Source organism: Mya arenaria, chromosome 12, assembly GCF_026914265.1.
Source record: "Mya arenaria isolate MELC-2E11 chromosome 12, ASM2691426v1".
Taxonomy (NCBI): Eukaryota; Metazoa; Mollusca; class Bivalvia; order Myida; family Myidae; genus Mya; species Mya arenaria.
In genome coordinates this window covers 52,506,109-52,526,497 of record NC_069133.1, presented here as the reverse complement: position 1 = coordinate 52,526,497, position 20,389 = coordinate 52,506,109, and the positions used below count along the sequence as shown (strand labels likewise).

General features: G+C 35.3%; 1 protein-coding gene across 1 annotated transcript; it reads right to left on the bottom strand.

Moving 5' to 3' along the window:
* Nucleotides 1-5,444: 5,444 nt before the first annotated feature.
* LOC128212326 (KAT8 regulatory NSL complex subunit 3-like) lies at nt 5,445-18,430 on the bottom strand. Its single transcript, XM_052917723.1, has 15 exons — nt 18,301-18,430; nt 16,842-17,006; nt 16,280-16,435; nt 14,387-14,477; nt 14,012-14,095; nt 13,255-13,356; nt 12,252-12,389; nt 11,801-12,019; nt 11,255-11,401; nt 10,612-10,833; nt 10,068-10,211; nt 9,661-9,799; nt 8,968-9,126; nt 8,443-8,610; nt 5,445-7,524 (listed from the first exon to the last, which is right to left on the bottom strand). Exons 2-15 carry the CDS (start codon nt 16,994-16,996, stop codon nt 5,687-5,689), a joined length of 3,762 nt encoding a protein of 1,253 aa, XP_052773683.1. The 5' UTR covers nt 16,997-17,006; nt 18,301-18,430; the 3' UTR covers nt 5,445-5,686.
* Between the last annotated feature and the right edge of the window lie 1,959 nt (nt 18,431-20,389).

Sequence of the window (20,389 nt, the reverse complement as noted above, 5' to 3'; positions counted from 1 at the left end):
TAGAGTGGAAACAAGGCTTTTAAAGATATAGTTCTAGCGTGACAAAGTTTAATGACAATACGTGTATAGTTGAAAGTGTGGCATATCGACTTTCTTTTTAATTCAAAGTGGTATATATATATATATGCAAATCTGAACTAGCAATATATTTTATGGAGAATTGTGTTTTTACCAATGTTTTTGGTAAATACAGCTTTCAAAGTGTTTACAATTGCGAGGCGCACCAAACGATTCAAGATTGATCCCAATAACTAAAAATAGCTCACAATCAGCAGTTTGTACAATTTGAAAGGCAACTCAGAAGACATATCCACGTCCATATCCATATCCAGTAAAATATACGAAAGCATTCCCATAGCCATCGATTTAAAATACTAAAGGTTTTATTCCAGTTTTATTATTAATGAGAAAAACTGTTTCCTACTTTTTCACTAGATGCACTTAAACTCCCATTACTGAAACTAAAGAAATGATCGGATTAAAAAACACACGATTAAAACTAGTCGAGCTGAAAAAGTCATTCAACGATCACGTGATAGATTGTATAATAAACGAGGATTACAGAGAGGTCTCTTGTGTAAACGAAAAAGTTGTTATTCAGCAATTTCAAGCATTTTCCAGGGAACGCTGAACTCAATTAATAGCTTTGCATAATTTATTATACATGTATACCTAATGCCTACTCTTTCAACATGCTTCCCTTTAACGTGAAATTATTATCATCTATAAAGATTTCTTTAGAATTGCATAAAGTGCTTGATCTTTCTATTTAAAGCATATTGTACTGTATAGCAAATGCATTATGTTGATAATGAAACTGAAAACGATTTGCTGAATCAAATGAAAATCTCGAATAGAAAACATCAGATTTGATCGTGTTCTTGGAGATATATATTATTAAATTACGTGTGACAGGAAGCATCCTATGCAGATTCTAATTAATGTTATTTGCAATAATTGTTCCAATCTAGCGGGGTTTGAACTGTATTTTTCTTTGCAGCGAAACAAACGTTCGTGATTAATTTTAATTAATCAATATACCACCAGCCCGGGCAGCTAATTTGTCTTTTTTAGAGGAAACAATACACAATCTAACACGATTTATGCAAAACGAAGTCTATGGGAGAAGAATGATAACAAATAAGTTGGAAACGTGGGCAAATTATTTAATGTGCAAATTAATTATGAAATGAAAAGCACTTATTTGAAATAAGCACATAAATCAGGCGGGGGGGGGGGCATACACATGTATACTCATAACTAATAGTTATATTACATGAATTAAAATCGTATTGATTAAGAATCGGCGGAGTGAGCGTAGCGGACGAGGCCTTCTTAATCGTTAAGATTTTAATTAAGGTCCTCTAACTGACTTAGAATACAACCTCATTGGCTTACACACTGTCAACGCAAAATCTGACGCATGGATTGTGTATCGGATGAGTGGCAGTAGGCGGACCTTTAAATACCCGCTAAAGTTGACATTCTTAATGATTAAGCATAGTACTTAATAATTGCCTATCTGCAATTTTCTGGGCTGTAAAAGAAAACTGTATTATAAGGGCTGTTAGAATACAACCTACATTTCCAGCATCTTCTCAAACGAAGAGAATAACTGTTACTTTTATATTCTTTGTCTAACCAGGGGACCTCTCTACCAGGATGAAAAAACGTCCTCTAGTCTTTTATATTCTGCTCAGAAACTTGCACAAATAATAAGCAAATCTTAGACGTCAGACAAAATAACTTATTTAATATATGAACAGTCCCGTTTAAATTATTTTTGTATCAATTAAAACTACCTGATTATGGTTGGAAACAAAATCAGATGTCTCCTCATTGCTTGTCTCATTCTATGCCAAGGCATTCATGAATTTGCGCGGGTTTCAATTTAACCATATTCAAATTTACAAAATAAAAAAAAAAAACCTGTAAATACATCAGTGCTGTGTCAGTCTGGTACAAATAAGGTTACGGGAGAAGCATGATCTTGCCAATACTGTGAGCTATATTCTTAAAGAGCGCGTGTTGAATGTGGCTTTAACCCGTTTTATTTTACAACTGTCTCTGCAATATACAAATGAAGCACTTATTCTATGATGAAAGACCGATAAACCTGACGGCTGGAACTAGGGAAATTACATGTGCTGTTAGGGCAATAGAGGTGAAAAGTCATGTTTACTGAGTAATGTAGAAACTAGAAGTAAAGTATTGAAATTTGTTACTAGCGACTCTGCACTTTGAAATACCATTTCACAGTCCATTGGTTTAACACAAAAAACAACAACACAATTTATGCAGTCATCTACTTGTAACAGGACCAAGATGAAATCACACCCAGAAACCATGATAGATTGCATTTGCCATTGGTTGAAACTGCATCCTAATATAAATAAGTTTATATTAATATGCGCGATAGGGACGAACTTGGTCAAGGACCTTTAGCCGATGATACAAACTGAATACTCTGGTTTCAGACAATATAGTTATGTTTTGCTGTACGGCATCTTAAAATAAACTTCTTTATATTATGTACATAACGATCCATTTAAAACGTCACACTTCAATTCTTGTTGTTTGGTGATATACAGGCTTACAGTATTTGATATATGAACATGTACGTGATTGGATATGGCCTTGTTGTCTCCTGATGGATCAAAAGACAACAAGGCAATGTTCAATCACGTACATATTCATCAGTGTGTGTATACCACGTGATAAATTACGTCATATATGCTACGTCGGAAGGCAATATTTTGCTTAAAATAAAGACTAAAATCAAAGATGACTTTTCGCTTACTACACCATTTTAGATGAAACAAAGGCCAGTCTATGCCGCTTAAAGAGCCCCACCTTTGTTTTATAACCGGAGTTTGATAAGGTGATCATTTTCATCAATCACTTCGACAAACCTGTTTCCAAAACAATGTTTTGCCAGTGCTCCATCAGACGGCCGTATCGTGAAAAGGTTTGTCGAAGTGTTATAAGCAACTAAACTCTCAATCCAAATTTGGTAAAATACCGAAGGCGGGGTTCCGTAAACGGCATAAACTGCACTATGTTTCATTTAAAATGGTAAAGAAAATGAAAAGTTATCATTGTTTTAAGTCTTCTATCGAAGCAAAATATTGCCTTCCGACGTAGCATTTATGACGCAATTTATCACATGGTATACACACACTGTTCATATGTCAAGTACAAAACGCAAAGCGTTTAATCTAGACCGACAGGTAGTGTATCGCATGAGTGGCAGGCAGTAGCCGGACCTTTAAATACCCGCTAAAGTTGAAAAACGTCGGAAGGCAATATTTTGATTTGAAAAAAATACTTTAAACATAGACTGCCTTTTGTTTTATTTAAAATGGTTTTGTAAAAGAAAAGTTATCTTTGATTAAAGTCTTCATTTTAAGCAAACTTTTGCCCTCCGACATAGAATTTATGACGTATACATTTAATTTGTCACGTGGTATACACACACTGATTAAACTTTACGCGAAAAATTATTTTGATTTAAAAAAATCACCACACTCCGAAAAAAAAACAATTGTTCTGATAACTCCTCAATTCTGTGGAATGTGTATCTCATTGTTAGCATTGTTTTTTTTATTATATTTGATTTCATCATATATCATTTTCAATGGTTATAAATAATGAATTACATAATACTGGTTAAACCAAAACTGAACAATGAACACCGGTCAATGCTTATCCTGACAGAGTTGAGTACTTGCAGCAACGAATTACTGCTAGTTACCAAATACTTTAGCTCTTTTGCAAAAAGTTTTGAACAAGAATGTTCTTAAAGGTTTTATTTAGAAATGAACGTTGAACTCTCGCTAAAAGTTTCAAATACCGTTCCCACAAATAAACGTTACTAAAAGTGTCCAAACGTTCCTTCAACAATCAATGTCAACATAAGCCGCCTTTATATGTGCGTGACTCCTTTGTCTGATGTTTACTTTTATGGTTTTAAACCGACAAGGTACCACGCAACAATCTTCTTTTATTACTATTATTCATAGAAAATGTCTATCAAATGTTATAGTCTGAGATAATCCAGGTCCTTTCGATTCCTATGATTACTGTACGTTAAGAAAACTGTCACTTTTCACACCGAAGAAAAATGTATTGTGAAAATCGTGTTTAAACCCGACAATGTACGATACCAAATGTTCTCTTTGATTACACTTATTCATAGAAAATGTCTGACGAGATGAATGGTTTGAGATCATCCAGGTCCTTTCAATTTATATGACTACAGTATGTGTTGAAAACTGTCACACTGTGATGACTATTAGTGTAAGTCATATATATGAGGTATATGATATATATGTAGTAAACAAGCAATTAGTCTTCATTCGGTGCTTTAGGTCTTTTCTATTGAATATCGTTAAAACACATAGACAACAATGTTTATACTCATCGAATCGAGGACGTTTTTCATTCCAAACAATGAACCAGGAAACCTGGACACACCTGACATTACTGCCCGTGGTTACCTTTTACGTATATATTACTAGTGGCTTTGCCACATTATCTCTGCAGGCATAGTGAAAGTTATGCTGAGCATAGGGTTTTAGCTAGAGTGATGGAAGGGTGCTGTACGCGGTCCCTTTTTTGCAAATGGAGACAAGCATGGACACCCTTCTGCCTCATAGAATTGAATACTTATAATCACATATTTGTTTTGCTTTCATGTTAACGTACATATTTTATACATACATACTAACTTTACATATTTGGCAGTTGGAACCCAAGTTATTACTTCAATTAAACATAATCCGCCAGATCATGTAATGCTCAGCTTCTTTATAGCCAGGTACAATGTGCCCTTTTCACCCTATCCCTTTTCTGCAACATCCTAGCCCTTCAAAACCCTATCTCAACCCCTATCAAATCACCAGTTGTTGTACTATTTTTCATGTATCTCCATTTACGGTGAAAAATACTGTTCATAATGCATTAACTGTTTGTGCTGTATATGTTAGTGCAATTATATCACACGCTTGAAGTCTGATAAATCATGTAATTTCTATCATTGTTAATTAAACTATCCTTTTGAATAACTAGTATGGCTCCAAGTGCCAAGACATCCTATGAAAATGAAAAACAACGTTAATGTGCAACTGTTATTAAGCCATACGCGCAATACCTCATTAATCAATAGCTATCATGACCTCATTGAATGGAAATACAGCAATATACTTTATCTTAAACACGCGTACATACAAATTAAAAGAAAAATGCAAGGAAGAAAAGTAATCAATTTTAATTATTACTTTATGCAAATTATCAATGCAAATCATGCATGTAAATTATTGTGAAATAAATACTCGATAGCATGTTCTTGTTCACTTTCAGTCTCAACAAACTTGGATTTTGATTACAATATCGATGTGCAAGGCGAAGCAATGTTCGATGTCACAAACACTGACATAAGGTTCAATGATGATTATGATTAATTAAAACAACCGCCTCCGGCATCAAAACCAAGATATATATTGCCTTATCTGGGGGAAAACATCAATGTCTTCAACTTGCTTTTACGCATTTATTTACAAAAGATTTTAGAGCATATATTGTTTACATTTACATAAACAAGCCAGACTTCAACAACCTGGTATAGGTTGGTCTTTTATGTTTGTACAATGAACAAAAGAGTTAACAGCAAGTATTAAGTGTTTCATTAAAGGTCCAGATGTTTTGGAGTCCTGATTCTTCTAGTTCTTGTAGAAGCCAGTGAGGCCTGCTTGGATTTTGCTGAACTGTCACCGAGTTGTGCAGATCCAGGAGCTACTTTTGGAGTGAATTGCTTAGGTGTACCAGATGTTTCAGAGGTTGACGCTACTCCGGCCACCGCTTGACCAGAAGAAGGCTTTGAAGATCCTCCTTCTGTTACATTAACTGTCACAGTCTTTGCACATGACTCAGAAGTTGTTCCACTTTTTGACACCACTTTACTACCTGATTGTTTTGTTATTCCAGATGATTCAGAGTTTGAAGCTAATGCAGACACCTCTTTTTTAGTTGAACCCTTCAATGTTCCTTCTACTACAGTAACCGTCATGGTATTCATACTCCCAGACGGCTGAGAGGTGGTCATTTCTGGATCAGACAATTCCTTACAAGCTGAAGACTTTGAAGCCCCTCCAATAACTGTCACTGTAACATTTTTCTCTGAGGACAGAGATTCACTTTCAGCTGCTTTCACCCTACTTGTGTTGGAATGTGGTGCAGTCAGATCTACCGGTAATGCTGCATCTTTAAGAGTCCCTTTATCCGTTTCCAATTCTAAAGTAGCCTGAACATGTGGTTCTTCATCTAGTTTTGTTGCTGATGATTTCAATGACTGTGAAGGAACCGATGGTGAAGACAATACTGGTGTGGATACCAAAGTTACAGTGGTTTTGGGTAATTGAGCAGAAGCGCTTTGTATGGGCTTGTTGACAGTAATTACTTCCCTAGAACTTGGGAGGATGCCATGTGATGCTTTGTTATCTGTTCTTAAGTTCATTGCTGATAGTTGTGGAGGCTCAGTATTTATTGGTTCTTCCTCCTTTTCAATGATTTTTGTGGCGATAAGTTGAGGAAGTTCATTGGATGCCTCATCTTCTGCAATGATCTTTGATGCAATTAACTGTGGTTGACTTACTTTTACTGGCGATGGGTTTTCTATCAAAATTTTTGTTGAGCTTATGGTTGATGGATGGTTACTGAAATTGTGTTTGCTTAAGCTCATAGCTTGAGGTAAAGAGGAAGACTGTTCAATTGATGGGGCAGCACCTTGCCTGCTTACAGTGATCTGAATAGAAGACTGCGAATTGGCACTAGGTCCACTGTTCTGAGCAACTTCTGTTTCATTATCGTCTGTGTCCTCAGTTAGGTCAATGGTTGTGGTTTCTTGGTTATTTAATGGCGTGACATACATAAGTCTTGACTGAGTAGCAATTTCATGAACCTCAGGCTTTGGAGCTGCAGCTTTTGCTGCAAGATCTGTTGGTTGTTCTATGGTTACTGATGTCATTCTCTTCAGCAAGCTATTGGCTGGGATAGCTGAGCTCTTAGCCAATGAACTCATCAGAGTTGGAACACTGTTTTGTAATGGTGAACCTGATTGGCTGATTTGAATCTGTGACAAGCCAGCTGATTGGCTAATTTGCTGAATACCAGAAACTTCAGATTGAGCAGCATGAGAACTAGAAATGAGTCCCTGTGCGCTACTTATAATTGGTGAGATCACACTTGTTGGTAAAGGTGATCTAGCCAGGGATGACAACAATTGCTGAATGGTTGACGCCACAGACGAGGGTGAACTAACACCAGGAATCTGTCTCGCAAGAGACAAAAGTGATGAGATTGGAGTGCTTGTGCTTGGTTGGGCTTGGCTCTGTGATGCCTGCTGAGCCCTGATGATTGCTTCCATAGATATAGCTGTGGTCCGGGGAGCTGTTGGCTCAGGATCTTGAAACTTCTTCTGGTAGTCATCTAGTTTGTAGGCAACCAGGGGCGGCTCTTCTAAGGACCCTTGGAAAAGAAATGTTGCTCTTTAATAGTTTAGTTTGACTTTATAATAAAAGCATAAATACAAATGATGTTGTTTTTTTATAGTTTGGTTTATCTTTATAATACAAGCATAAATACAGATAATGTTTCTTTTTTATAGTTTTGTTTGACTTTATAATACAAGCAGAAATACAGATGGAAGTCTAAGGGAACAGTGTTTTTGTTCACATATTGAAATCTCATTAAAGCAAACTGCCATTTAATTCATGTTTTTTACCTACATGTATAAAATTATGCTCTTGTTGAGTTCAATTATCTAATTTTCAAATTTTGAACAAAAAGGAATATTATACTATTGCTTCATAGGTGACATAAGACTTGAATTTGCAATTCACACATGGTAACCCCACCCCCCGAAATATTTCATATAATTCATATTGTGCAACCCTGTTTGTTTTGTTCGGAAATTTTACAACATCAAGCATTTTTGTGAAGAAAATTCTTTCAAATTTATCTATTAGCAAAATTATGAATTTAAACAAGTATTTAATAGTATTGAAAAAATGACAATTCAATGCAACATTAAATCTAGTCTGCCAGGCTCTTCTCTTCATGTTTTTATACCTACAAATTGTAGTAATAAAATTATTAACTGAGGGAAATTTATAGACTGATGTCATTTGAAATTGAATACACTGCACAAGAAGTAATATCACAGCATTTCCTAGTCCATGTTGTGTACTGCAGACCCATTTCGTGATGTTATGATTTTTTGTGCATATCAACTTCAGACACATCAATTTGTCACCTTAACAAATGTAAGTAACAGAATAATGCTCTTTACGGAAAAAAGAACAAAATAAATTCAGCTATGCCAGTTACATACAGTACTCAACTTAATTCTACACACTCAAATTCTAGAAATATACAGTAACATACCTAAAATAGCGGGTGAGGGCAAGTTGACGAGTGGTGCCTCAGTTGTTGATGCCTGAGAGGTGGGGGTAGCAGGTGTGGCAAACACAGCCCTACTCTGTCCCCTCTCATCTGTTACAATGCGGAATGTTGGTAAGCGAGACTGCAATAGACCACTCAGCTCTGGAGCACCTGTAACAAGAAAAAAAAAATCTTTTTAAATATGATTTTATATTAAATTTTGTTGAGTAATGACTTTTATCTAAGTGTCCGATTATTTAGCTACTGTCTGAAACACGACACTTGCCCAGTATTAAATTCTTGTGAAAGATATACATTGTTGGCTGTTTCAAATTTCACTGAATACCAAAATATTAAATCAGTTTATACAAGAGATATGGAAAACATATTAGTTCATTAACATTTTTCATAGTAATTGTTTTTTTTCCTATTTAAAGTGACTGTCTCAGCTAGTCCATCATGCCACCACAAAAAAAATACATAATTTAGGTTGGTAACAAAAATCATTTTAAAGGAAACCTTTCTTACAAGCCATTGTCTGAAGGGTGCCAGCTGACTGCGGTGACTGTACCATGGATACGGGGCTCAACATGGGGGGTGGGGTCGGAGTGGAGCGGAACCTCTTTCTCGGGCTGGGGATGCCAAGGGGCTTTGTCACATCTTTACGCTTTGTATATTTCCTTTTGACTGAAAAATAAAGAGCAAAGCAGTCACTAACAAATAGTTAAAGCTACAAAATCAGTATTAAGTTTTATATACATAAACAAGTCAACTAGTGATACCGTAATAATTCTCGAAATGCTGTTTGAATTATGCCATACAGTTACTGGTCCAACCACCTTTAAATCCAAGATTTTTATTTCCATGTAACAATGCTCCGTTTCTATCTTCTATTGTATAGTTTATGGAAAGTAAAGGATGGCATTTCAATAAAGCGCTTTTGTATATATATATTTCTACCAAAAAAATGTAGAAAGGTTTAATTTAAAAAAAAAAAAAAAAATTTTTTTGTGTGTTTCTAGTTCAGATAAAAATATCTGACCCTCTGGCAGGAAGCTTGACCAGTAACTTGGCAAACCTCATATAAGCAGCTAACACATGTGCCCTTGGCGGATTTTTCCATCGGAATTGGATCACATGATATATATCACTATTGTTACATGTACCTTGTTGAGTTAAAGTGTAATGAAATTATGTACTACATGTAGGGGCAAGACCTACTTCTAACAGGAGACCCCATGCTAGCCACAGAGCTGACACTCTGGGGTGAGTCAAACGAGGATGAACTGCCCAGTGCACGAGCCCGCAAGGCTTTTGCTATTGACAGTCGCCCAGGTGTACCTTCCTCTGATCCATCGAGCTGTAAATGGTAATAAACATAATTTTTAATTTGGCTGCAGAAATTATGGTTATTTTTTTTTAGATTAAATCATTTGACAATTAAAAATTTGCATTCAAGAATCAAAATCACATTACTAATTTATAAACTTCTATGAGCAAATTTGAAACTGAATTAACTCCTATAGGAGGATATCCACAGTAGCACAATATGATAACTCAATTTGTTCAAGAAAACCTTGTATAAACAGTAATAAATTAAAACTTATCCATCATACAAAATGACTTACAGTGGTCTGTGTAGCAAAGCTGTCAATGTCCTGAACCTGGACAGTCTTCCGAGCACCACTGATATCGGAAAGGTCAACAATAACCGACTCCTGCATGATCGCTCCCTGGGTTAACACACCTCCAAGGAAGTCTGATATCTCATCCTGTGGAAATAGTGAAGTTAAACAGCATAAGATTATTCAAAGGAAAATCTTTCATGCCCTTAACTTATGGTTTTGTACTAATATCACCAGCTCAAAGGAAGTATGATATCTTATTATGTAGTAATACAGAAAGCATATAGGGCATTGGGTTACCACAAGGAAGCTCTTTTCTGCACTTAACAGATGCATGGCCTTGAACTTAATGTGCTTAAAGAATGGAAAAAGTTTTGCACAAGTATGAAAATGATTCCTGACACAATCACAATGATTCATCTAAAAAATAAGAAATTTTAATTAATAAGGCTACCAAGTACGTTAAAAAAACCGGGTCTTAATCGAATATCTTGATGTCAAAATCCATATTTAACATTATTGCTCAAGCAGTAATAACAATTATTACCAATATCCCTTTATCCACCATGATTTGCGTCAAGCCTTCTGACTTTTTCTTTGCCCGTGACATTCTAAGATTATCATCGCTCCCGCCAACAACAACAAGGCTGTTTTCTGCCCGCATTTTCTCACGCATGTCTTCAATATCATCAATTGAGCAGGTGTTCGCATGCTGGCCTATCACAAACAGGGTTGGGGTTCGGCAGTCTAGCAATTGGTCATCAGCATCCTGATTAACAAACCAATTTTTAATATTATTAGAGGTAATGGTACAAATGGGAAAACATATTGCATCCTAAAAGTAACTGTTTGAAAAGTCTTATTTTCAATTTATGCTTTAAGCAAGTTTTCAGTGAAAAAATATGAAAATGAATAACCTTTCATTAACATTATCATTATAAAGACAAAGGTACAAAATTTGAATAAAACGGTATTCAGAATGTCTATGTGTAACTGTTTACATACAAAGACAACTTTTCTGACACTGCAGTCCCTAGACTTATACCTCAAAGTACTTTGCTTTAGACCTGACAGATCTTCTTACTTTTATATACTGCAGAAACAAAAGGGCTGAACTCTTTCTTAATCTTGTCATTGTGGTTTGCACTTGACAAATTCAAGAGAAACATTTATCAAAAGCCACTACTTACTCCTCTTCCTCCGCCGACACCAGTGTATGGGAATCCCAGACACACAATGGCTGACACGCTCTCCTGTAACGCCACATGACAAGCAACAAGAGCTCCAATGTTCCAACCCAAAAGAACTATGGGTCTGTTCACAAAGTGGGACTTCAGCTGGAAACAATCAATCATAAAATGGCTTTACTGAAACTTTTGTTTTTATTTTAAATTAAATACATTTGTCAACAGAGAACAAGAAACTACAATTTCACAATTTGATCATGAAGTTAACAATAGCGCAGCAGACTAAATGCAACATAAACTTGTTTTTTTCTGCCAGACATGGGTTATAACTCAACATAAAAGTCAGAGTTAAAGGCGTTACAAGTACTATACATTTGTGCATTGTCTCTAGTAACAAGTGTACTAAATTTTCTTTTGAAAATCTTGAAGGGTTTTTGAGTTATTGTCAAGGTTAAAGTTTTGCAAGACTAAACTAAATACACCAAGGCTAAGACATAACCTTGACTATAGATGAAATATATATATGGACAGTCTACAAAATCTCCATACCTCTTCAACTTTAGTTCTCACAGCCACAATCATATGCTCAAGGCACTGGGCAATGCTGACCCCGCTGCCAGTGTTGATCATGTGCATCATGACCGGTATAACCTTCCCGAGCCCCATAAGCTGGTTGTTCCAGTATCGCATCCTCTTAGTCTGTGGGCTGTTAGGGCCTGTGGGGCCGCTGGGGGCTACCAAGATCAAGGGGTTCCCTGGCAGCTTTTTCTGTAAGATGTATCACCCAATTCACAAATTGATCAGACAAATTTATGTAATCACGTTAAAGATCCACTGGCAAGCTTTTTTTCTTCAGTTCTGCAGTATTAATAAAGTTCCAATCTTGTTCATCATTTTAAAAAAAATGCAAAACAGAAAGCTGCATATCTCATTTAAAGACAATCATCAAAATCAGTAATTTATAAAGGTTCAAACATTAAACGACTTTAAGCTCACTAACCAGTTTCATCTGTGAGTAAGTGCTGTGAATGGGGTCCCAGGACTTTTTGATGATGTTGGCAAGAACCTCGCCTGACAGCTGCTGGGATCGCAGCGAGGTACCACCCACAGAGGTCATACGGTCAATCAGGCTTGGTATCTGATAATCAAATAGAATAGTTTTAGAGTATTTACTTTATTAGGCTTACCGTATTCCATTTTAACATACAACCAACAAGAAAGGCACTTTAAAATTTGAATGTCCTCTGTAGAAGTTTGCTTAAACATTTAAAAGCAAAACAAAACAAAACAGAACCATCCCATATATATTTTTATATTATTTTTTCAAAAGAATAGCCCTTTAATACTTATAGACACATTTGAAACAGATTTGGTTTAACCAATATTAAATTCATCATAGCGATCATGTAAATCCAAGTACAATATGTTAAAAATTGTGATTGAAGAAAAATGAAAGAAATAGAGTTTCTAGAATTAAGAATTAAAAAAAATGCTGGTCTTAGTCTCTCTTCAGAGAACCTAATTTGCCTATGCCTGATTGTGACGGGAAATGTTAAGCTGATATTAAATGACACTCTGGTCTGTTTCCTGGGTAGAAACCAGGAGTTGTGTCCTTTTCCAAATGCTTTGAGAAACCATTTTCTCAAACCAGAAGACTGCCTAACCAAGGGAAGTGATCCACCATTAACAAATCTCCATCCATTTTGAACAGTTCCAAATGAATTCATGTTCTTTAAAAAGATCATCAACATTATTGTTACATACCAAAAATGATCAAAGATAGAAATAAGTAAAACATATTTTTATTTCACACATCCTACAGTGAAGCCAGATACACACATATGATATGTAGTTTCCATTCTACTAGATAATGAATGAAACTCTAATTAAATTAATAGATGTATATATATATAAGATCTCAACTTTTGAGCAGTCTTGTATGACAGTTGAGAGATAATTTCATGAAAGTATGGAACTAGCAGGTAAAACAAAGAGGTTCTTACCTTTGTTCTTAGAGTCTGTAGCACTTCTAGATATATAGCCAACGCCTGTGTTCCTAAATTGTCCAACAACACTCCATGTAACCACTGCATCAGTTTTGGGTTCTGAAATTATCACCTTTATGCTTGTAAGTAATGCAATTTTTCCATTAACTTTTCTAATTGCCTTGCAAAGCAATTATTCTAGCTGCTGGCTTTTCGGCACCATATAAGCTGGTAAAACCCCAGAAATAAGCATGCCATACATTAGATAGTGAAAATTTTCACAGCCTGTAATACCCATTGTTGAAAGTATCTGCATATAATACCGCACATTGGATGTGTCCCCTGTTGATAGGGCCATTAAAAACATTCCAATAGGTACATGTATCATCTACTGACCATTATCAATGTGCATATACCAAGTATAAGACTCTGCAACAAGTCATTCAAAAGTCATCAATCTGAAATGAGTGTGAAAACAACAACAACAACAATGCTGCCAGACAAAGTAACTGCTGGGTGTCTGCCTTGTTTCACATGCGCTAAAAAAATGCCATTTCACCCACAGTTACCTGGACTGAAGTTTTGGCCAGTCCAGCTATGACTGGTACCCGCCCGTATGTGAAGTACAAGAACACATATTTTTTTTATTAGACCAAGGGATCACCCTAGGGACTGAATCTCTCAAATCAGATAGCTTGACTGCCCAAACCACCGTCTAAATACCAGGTAACTTTGATCCCACATGCTGCAACCACTCTCTTAAATGTTTACTTACCCATTTATAGGTAGCCAAAGCATGTCTGACCCTCTTGGCAGTTTTATCCACCTGGTTCCTTCTCTGTATTGGCTCATTCTTGGTCTGGAATAATACACATGTGAACATTCCAGAAGAGAGAAAACATGGTCATTGATCACTAATGAGTAATGTACAGATCATCAAATAACTATTTTATAATTAAGAGATAAGAAGCCTCATATAAAGTAACCAATTTTCAATATTAAGGTTTTTAAATAATGCCTTTTTAATATTATATTTTTTATACATTGTAGTTCACTTTGTCATAAATCAAACAAGTATAACCCTTCACATGACTCTACTGCCTGCCTGTAAAAGTAACACAATCTGATTTCCTTATGAAATACCACCTACCCCGACATTAGCTAGTTTGGACAGCCTGTCACCCACTAGAAGCTTGTTGACTTTGTTAAATAGCCGGTTTTGCTGGGGAGTCCAACCAACCCTGAAATACAGTGGAACCTGTTGATTAGGATTTTTATGACTAGTAATATTCTCATCACTATGCTCATTTTCTTTATAACTAAAATAACAAGAGCTGTCACAGAGACAGCGCGCTCGACTATTCTGCCGCTTTTCAGTGTAAGGATTGAAAAGTTTTGGCAAAACATGCATGGATCACTGTTAGATTAGATTCCAATGCAATACATGATGTGCTGAGATATTAACATAAATATGGTTACAGGCAAAATTTTAACCAGAATTTTTAAGTCTAATAATAAAGGGCCATTATTTGCAAAATACAGTTATCTAACTTGGTTATTCAATTAGGTTGGGTGGTTGAATACCATTGTATAAAGTCTCAATGCAATACATCAAGTAGTTGTTGAGATATTATCCTATGTGTGCTAACATTCAAGACCTTTACCAGAATTTCTAAGTCGCATAATCAAGAGGCAGAAATTATATAATATAAAAGATAGAGTTATCTTACTTGATTAAATAAGAAGGTTTAATGGTTTGGAGCCTTTGTGTAAAGTTTCAATGCAATGTATTCGCTGAGGTATTGACTTAAAAGTGGTTACATGCAAAACCTTAACCAGAATTTCTATGTCGAATAAAAAAGGGGCCGTTATTTGAATTAACAGCAAAATAGAGTTATCTTACTTGGTTATTTAAGTAGATTGGATGCTTTATTACCATTGTATAAAGTTTCAATGCAATACATGATATATTTGCTGAGATATTGACTTAAATGTGGTAACATGCAAAACCTTAACCAGAATTTCTAAGTCGAATAATAAAGGGCAATTATTTTGCATTAAATGCAAACAAGAGTTATTTAACTTGGTTAATTAAGTGGTTGGATGGTTGAGTACCATTGTATAAAGTCTCAATGCAATACCTCAAGTAGTTGCTGAGATATTAACTTATGTGTGCTTGCACGCAAAACCTTAACCAGAATTTCTAAGTCGAATAATAAAGGGCATTTATTTACATTAAATGCAAACTAGAGTTATCTAACTTGGTTAATTAATAGGTTGTATGATTGAGTACCATTGTATTTAGTCTCAATGCAATACCTCAAGTAGTTGCTGGGATATTAACCTATGTGTGCTTGCACGCAAAACCTTAACCAGAATTTCTAAGTCAAATAATAAAGGCCTATTTTTTGCATTAAATGCAAACTAGAGTTATCTAACTTGGTTAATTAAGTAGGTTAGATGGTTGAGTACCATTGTATAAAGTCTCAATGCAATACCTCAAGTAGTTGCTGAGATATTAACCTATGTGTGCTTGCACGCAAAACCTTAACCAAGGTGTGAGGCCAACGCCGACACATGGGTGAGTAGTAAAGCTCTCTTTATTCTTCAAATAGTCGAGCTAAAAAGGTCTGGTGTTCAGCTTACATTTAGTGTCAAAATAAATACTTATTCATGACAAATAATAATGCTTTGGTGGTGTAAGTTCCCAGCTCTCACTTAAAAGCCTGTTTGTTCAAGCCTAATAAGTGAGCATTCTCTTAATAGACACCAGACTGGCTTCTACCCAGAAAACAGACTCTAATCTAGAGATGTCCTCACAAGCAAGCTAAAATTATGAGGCGTAAACTGTAGTAAGACATTAAATTTCAGGAAGAAGCCACAAAACATTTCAGGGTTCTCACTTACTCACAATTCAATGTCTCTCTCAGTCTATACTCAAACTGTTGGATTGGTACTCAAACTTTTTTCAAACCACAAATAAAACAAAGAATGATGACCCTTGGCTTTGCAGGCTAATTGTCTGCATTTTACTGTGACGTACCTGTTCACCTTGTCCTCCCACTCATCTCCCCTGTCATCATGGAGACTGAGCACTTGTCTCTCCACCTCACACATCAGACTGCGCGCCTTACTCGTGTCATACATTACCGGCATGACAGGGGTCACGGACTCAACATCTATTTGAATATCAGGCTCCCTAAAAACATACATTAATCATGGTAAGGTTGTTCGAACAAGACATTCTGACAAGTACATGAACTACTACAGAATACCCCATACATTATTAATAGTTTCTATCTTCACATGAAAGATTAAATGTAAACTTTTGCAAACTGCAGATCAGGCCAATGATATCCTATAATCCTACTATAGACTTATCAGTTTAAGTTTCATATGAATCATGCAAATAATTTTAATGATGTCCTCTAAGCAGATGAGACTGTGCCAGGACAAACTTGCACAATGACACATGAGGTAAATTAAAAAGCCATTTGACATACTTATTGAATATTGATATGGATTTGCTATATAACATATAAAATGAAATGTACATTCACAATATACTGCATGTAAATAAAACAGCCTTAAGCTAAGTAACAAACGGTAGGGACTGTTCCAGGCTTCTGTTTCTTGGAAACTTGTCCATGTACAGGGTACGGAGGGGACGTGCATTGCTGGCATCTGGGTGGGCACTCCAGGGCTTTGAATAACAGTGGTCAATGCTGACTATGTCCAGTGACATCACTGTTCCAGCCATACTGTTGGTTCTGTGAAATCAAACATACGGTAATATAATAAATATATCTATAAACTACACAGAAACTACCAAAGCTTGACAATGGAGATAACCAGTAAAATACATTGTAGCTTGACACTTCAACAAGATTTCTAGGCACACATGGATTTTACATAATTTTCTGACTGGATAAAGTGGATAACATCCACAAGAGCCTCTAGAGACAATTAACAGCTATAATGGAGAAATACCATTACAGCTTTGTTTCCAAAACACAGTGTGTGTAACACAATAGTCAAGTGTCCGATTTATCAGATATTTAATTTAGAATGCGAACACATAACAGTTAATCACTTACTGCATTAGCCTTAGACTTAGGTGATATTATAATGAGGCTGTACTCGGTCCATCTACATACATGTCATCCCTAAATGCTCCGTTTTGAGGCTAAGGCTGTACTAAGTCTTCTTAAGTCCATTTTTGTTTTTATTTAGTCTAAGCTAAACTATCCATCCCAATCCATCTCTCCCACCCAGACCCACCCACCAACAAATCCCAACACTTTTAGAGTTTTTTTTACAATTATCTTGGAACATTTTTTTGGTAGTAAGTTTAAAATTTTGTATGAAACATCTTTGGTTAATGTGACATCATCTGTCAAAGTACAGATTGACAATCTTATCAATTTTATGTTGAAAATTGTTCATTTTATGGACAGTAAACCACCCTTAAGTTTATGCTATGAAGGGCACATATACCAAACACTTGAAAAGCAAAAATACATGGTCATAGAATTATAATTAATATTAAATAAACATTTCGCTACAAAGTTATTTATTGTTTCCGATGTTTTTCATAACATGTGCTACATTTAGATCTTTAAGGGTAATAAGATTGAATGGCATTTTTAAAAAAAAAACACCAAAACAACAAGATGAAACTCCGTAAGTGTGACCATTGTCTAAAATGATAGACGTGTAATACAGGATTCTTCAAATCCCTAAAGTCTAAACAGGTTTGTGCAAAAACAGAGGTTTTTGAAAAATATTGAAATTGTATTTAGAAAAGTATTTATGGTTGATATAGATAATAAATGCTTATATTCATATTTTATCATGTAAGTGCAAAGATTTTTTTCACAAAAACAGGCATCAATTGCATTAAAACACAGGATTTAGCTGTCTATTATTTTAGACTAGACAGCAAACCTGTTAACAGACTAATAGTTGTATGTAACCGAAGATAACCAAACACGCGAAATTAAGAGACAATTTATTTCAAATTCAAAGACAGTGAAAAATTAAAAGTAACTGAATGATACATACAAACTAAAACTATCAACAATATTGCTTCTTCTGTCACAGTTAAATATCAAAACATTGTTTGATTGTTTTCATCATTTTTCACAACGCCATCTATGAACAGGATCAAGTCAAAACGTCCGACATATTTTTTTTCCGTTACTCAATCGTAACAACTCGGTCATCTCCGGCAAGCTTCGATATATAGTCAATTTTGTTGGATGCTGGCCGAGGGGTTCTGACTGTGTAGTACTAAGAACGGATACATACTAAAGCGTTATCATTATTTTAAAGCTGCAATCTCACAGATTAGCTGTTTTGGTAGTTTTTTTGTCTTAGAATTTCAGTTCATTTTTGCTTTAATGTCTGGAAACCAGTGATATAAGACTGATGGCAAAAGATCAGATCGCATGTTTCCATATTTACTGGATTGTTTTTAGGCCAAAACACTCATTTTTCCTAAAGCGTTGGAAACGCTTTCTGTTATAAAATGTTTAATGTTTTGAACGTAAAAATTAAAAATGCGATCTCTGGGGCCATAAATTACAGAATCATCCTTAGTTAAAATTTTACAATTTCCTTAACTGTTTTATTACACAGGTAGAAAGTATTATTCTTTGTGTTGATTCTGCAATTAAAATATGGACATTTAAATTTTTAAAGATGAAAACTTAATATTAAAGAATTTTGAAGTGATATAACAACTCCAAATATAACACTTAAGTTAAAATATGTTAAAGTTTTCTTAAGATATGCTTCTGTAATTCCTTTGTCAGTAGTATTATATCGATGGTTTCATGTGATTTACGCAAACATTGGCTCATTCCAATACAAAAATACAAATATTTCAAAATGGTCCACCTGTTAGGGTGCAGCTTTAAAGAAATAATTTCAATATACCTTGGATTGTGCTGAAAGTGCTCAAATAAAAGGCTTGTTCAGAACATAATTAAAACATGTAATGAGTTTAGGGCCTAAACGAAAAAAAAACTTTTGGAAAAAGAAAAGCACCTAAGCAAAATTTGGTATTAATATGTATATAGGTTCTCTGCACCAATTCTGAAGATCCTAGATTATCAGCAAGAATTAATGAGTATACCTCATTTTTGCCGTCAAAGCCATGATTTTTGCGCCCATCTTGTTCATCCAATGTACTTTTGAGACCACGTGATGACTTTCAAGTGCTTTAAAGGCTTAGTTTAAGCCTTCTATAAGCCCCCCCCCCCCCCAAAAAAAAAAAAAAAAAAAAAAACTGTGTTTAGTACACAACCTCTGTTTACTGATATTAATCTGAGTATCCTGCTGTGCAGTTTTAGAATTTTCATCATAGAAATGGATCCTAAATGGCCCTGAGCCAATACACGAATACTCAGGAAATTGGCCCCTACTGTGTCACCAGTGCAATTAGCAGGAGATGCACAGCAGGGGATTATCATGACAAACATTCCTTAAACTAGGCCTTTAAGCCAGGGAGTAGATTTTGTTGTTGGTCCCAGCTCCTAATCATACTCGTACTCCGAGGCCCAAGTTTCTTTTGACGAAAAAGGTAGAGGTTCTTGGCGTTGTCAGCATTATAAAAATACTTGTTCATTTTTTAAACAAATGATATCATGGTACGCAAGGCACATATATAGCCATTGTGTTGCAAGGTCCATTACTCTGACTTTAATAGTTGTTGAGTTATGCCGATCGTAGACGGGAAATAAAAACAGTCAAGCTTTTGTAAACGCTCCGTGCCTTCTTGTTTACTTTCCAAATAAGCTTCTTCAAATTTCCATACATTTCAGCTTCTCAAATTTATATGTCAAAGTTTTTGGAAATTGTAAATAATTGTAAAACACATGTACTAAAAGAACATTATAAATATCCTTGAAATTTGGCAAATATGTCGTTTATAAGCAAATTTATGCCTTCAAAAAGTTTATAAAATATGGCCAATATAGTAAAGATATTTTTTAGGGGCACGGGGGGCAGAAACAAATTATTTTTGTTTATTTAAGCCTATATGTATATTTATATATATTTTGTTTCTGCCCCTGTGGTTAGGGGAGGTAATTGCGTATTAGCTCTGGTTGTAACCCGTACCAAAATAACCGTTTTCGCCCGATTAAGT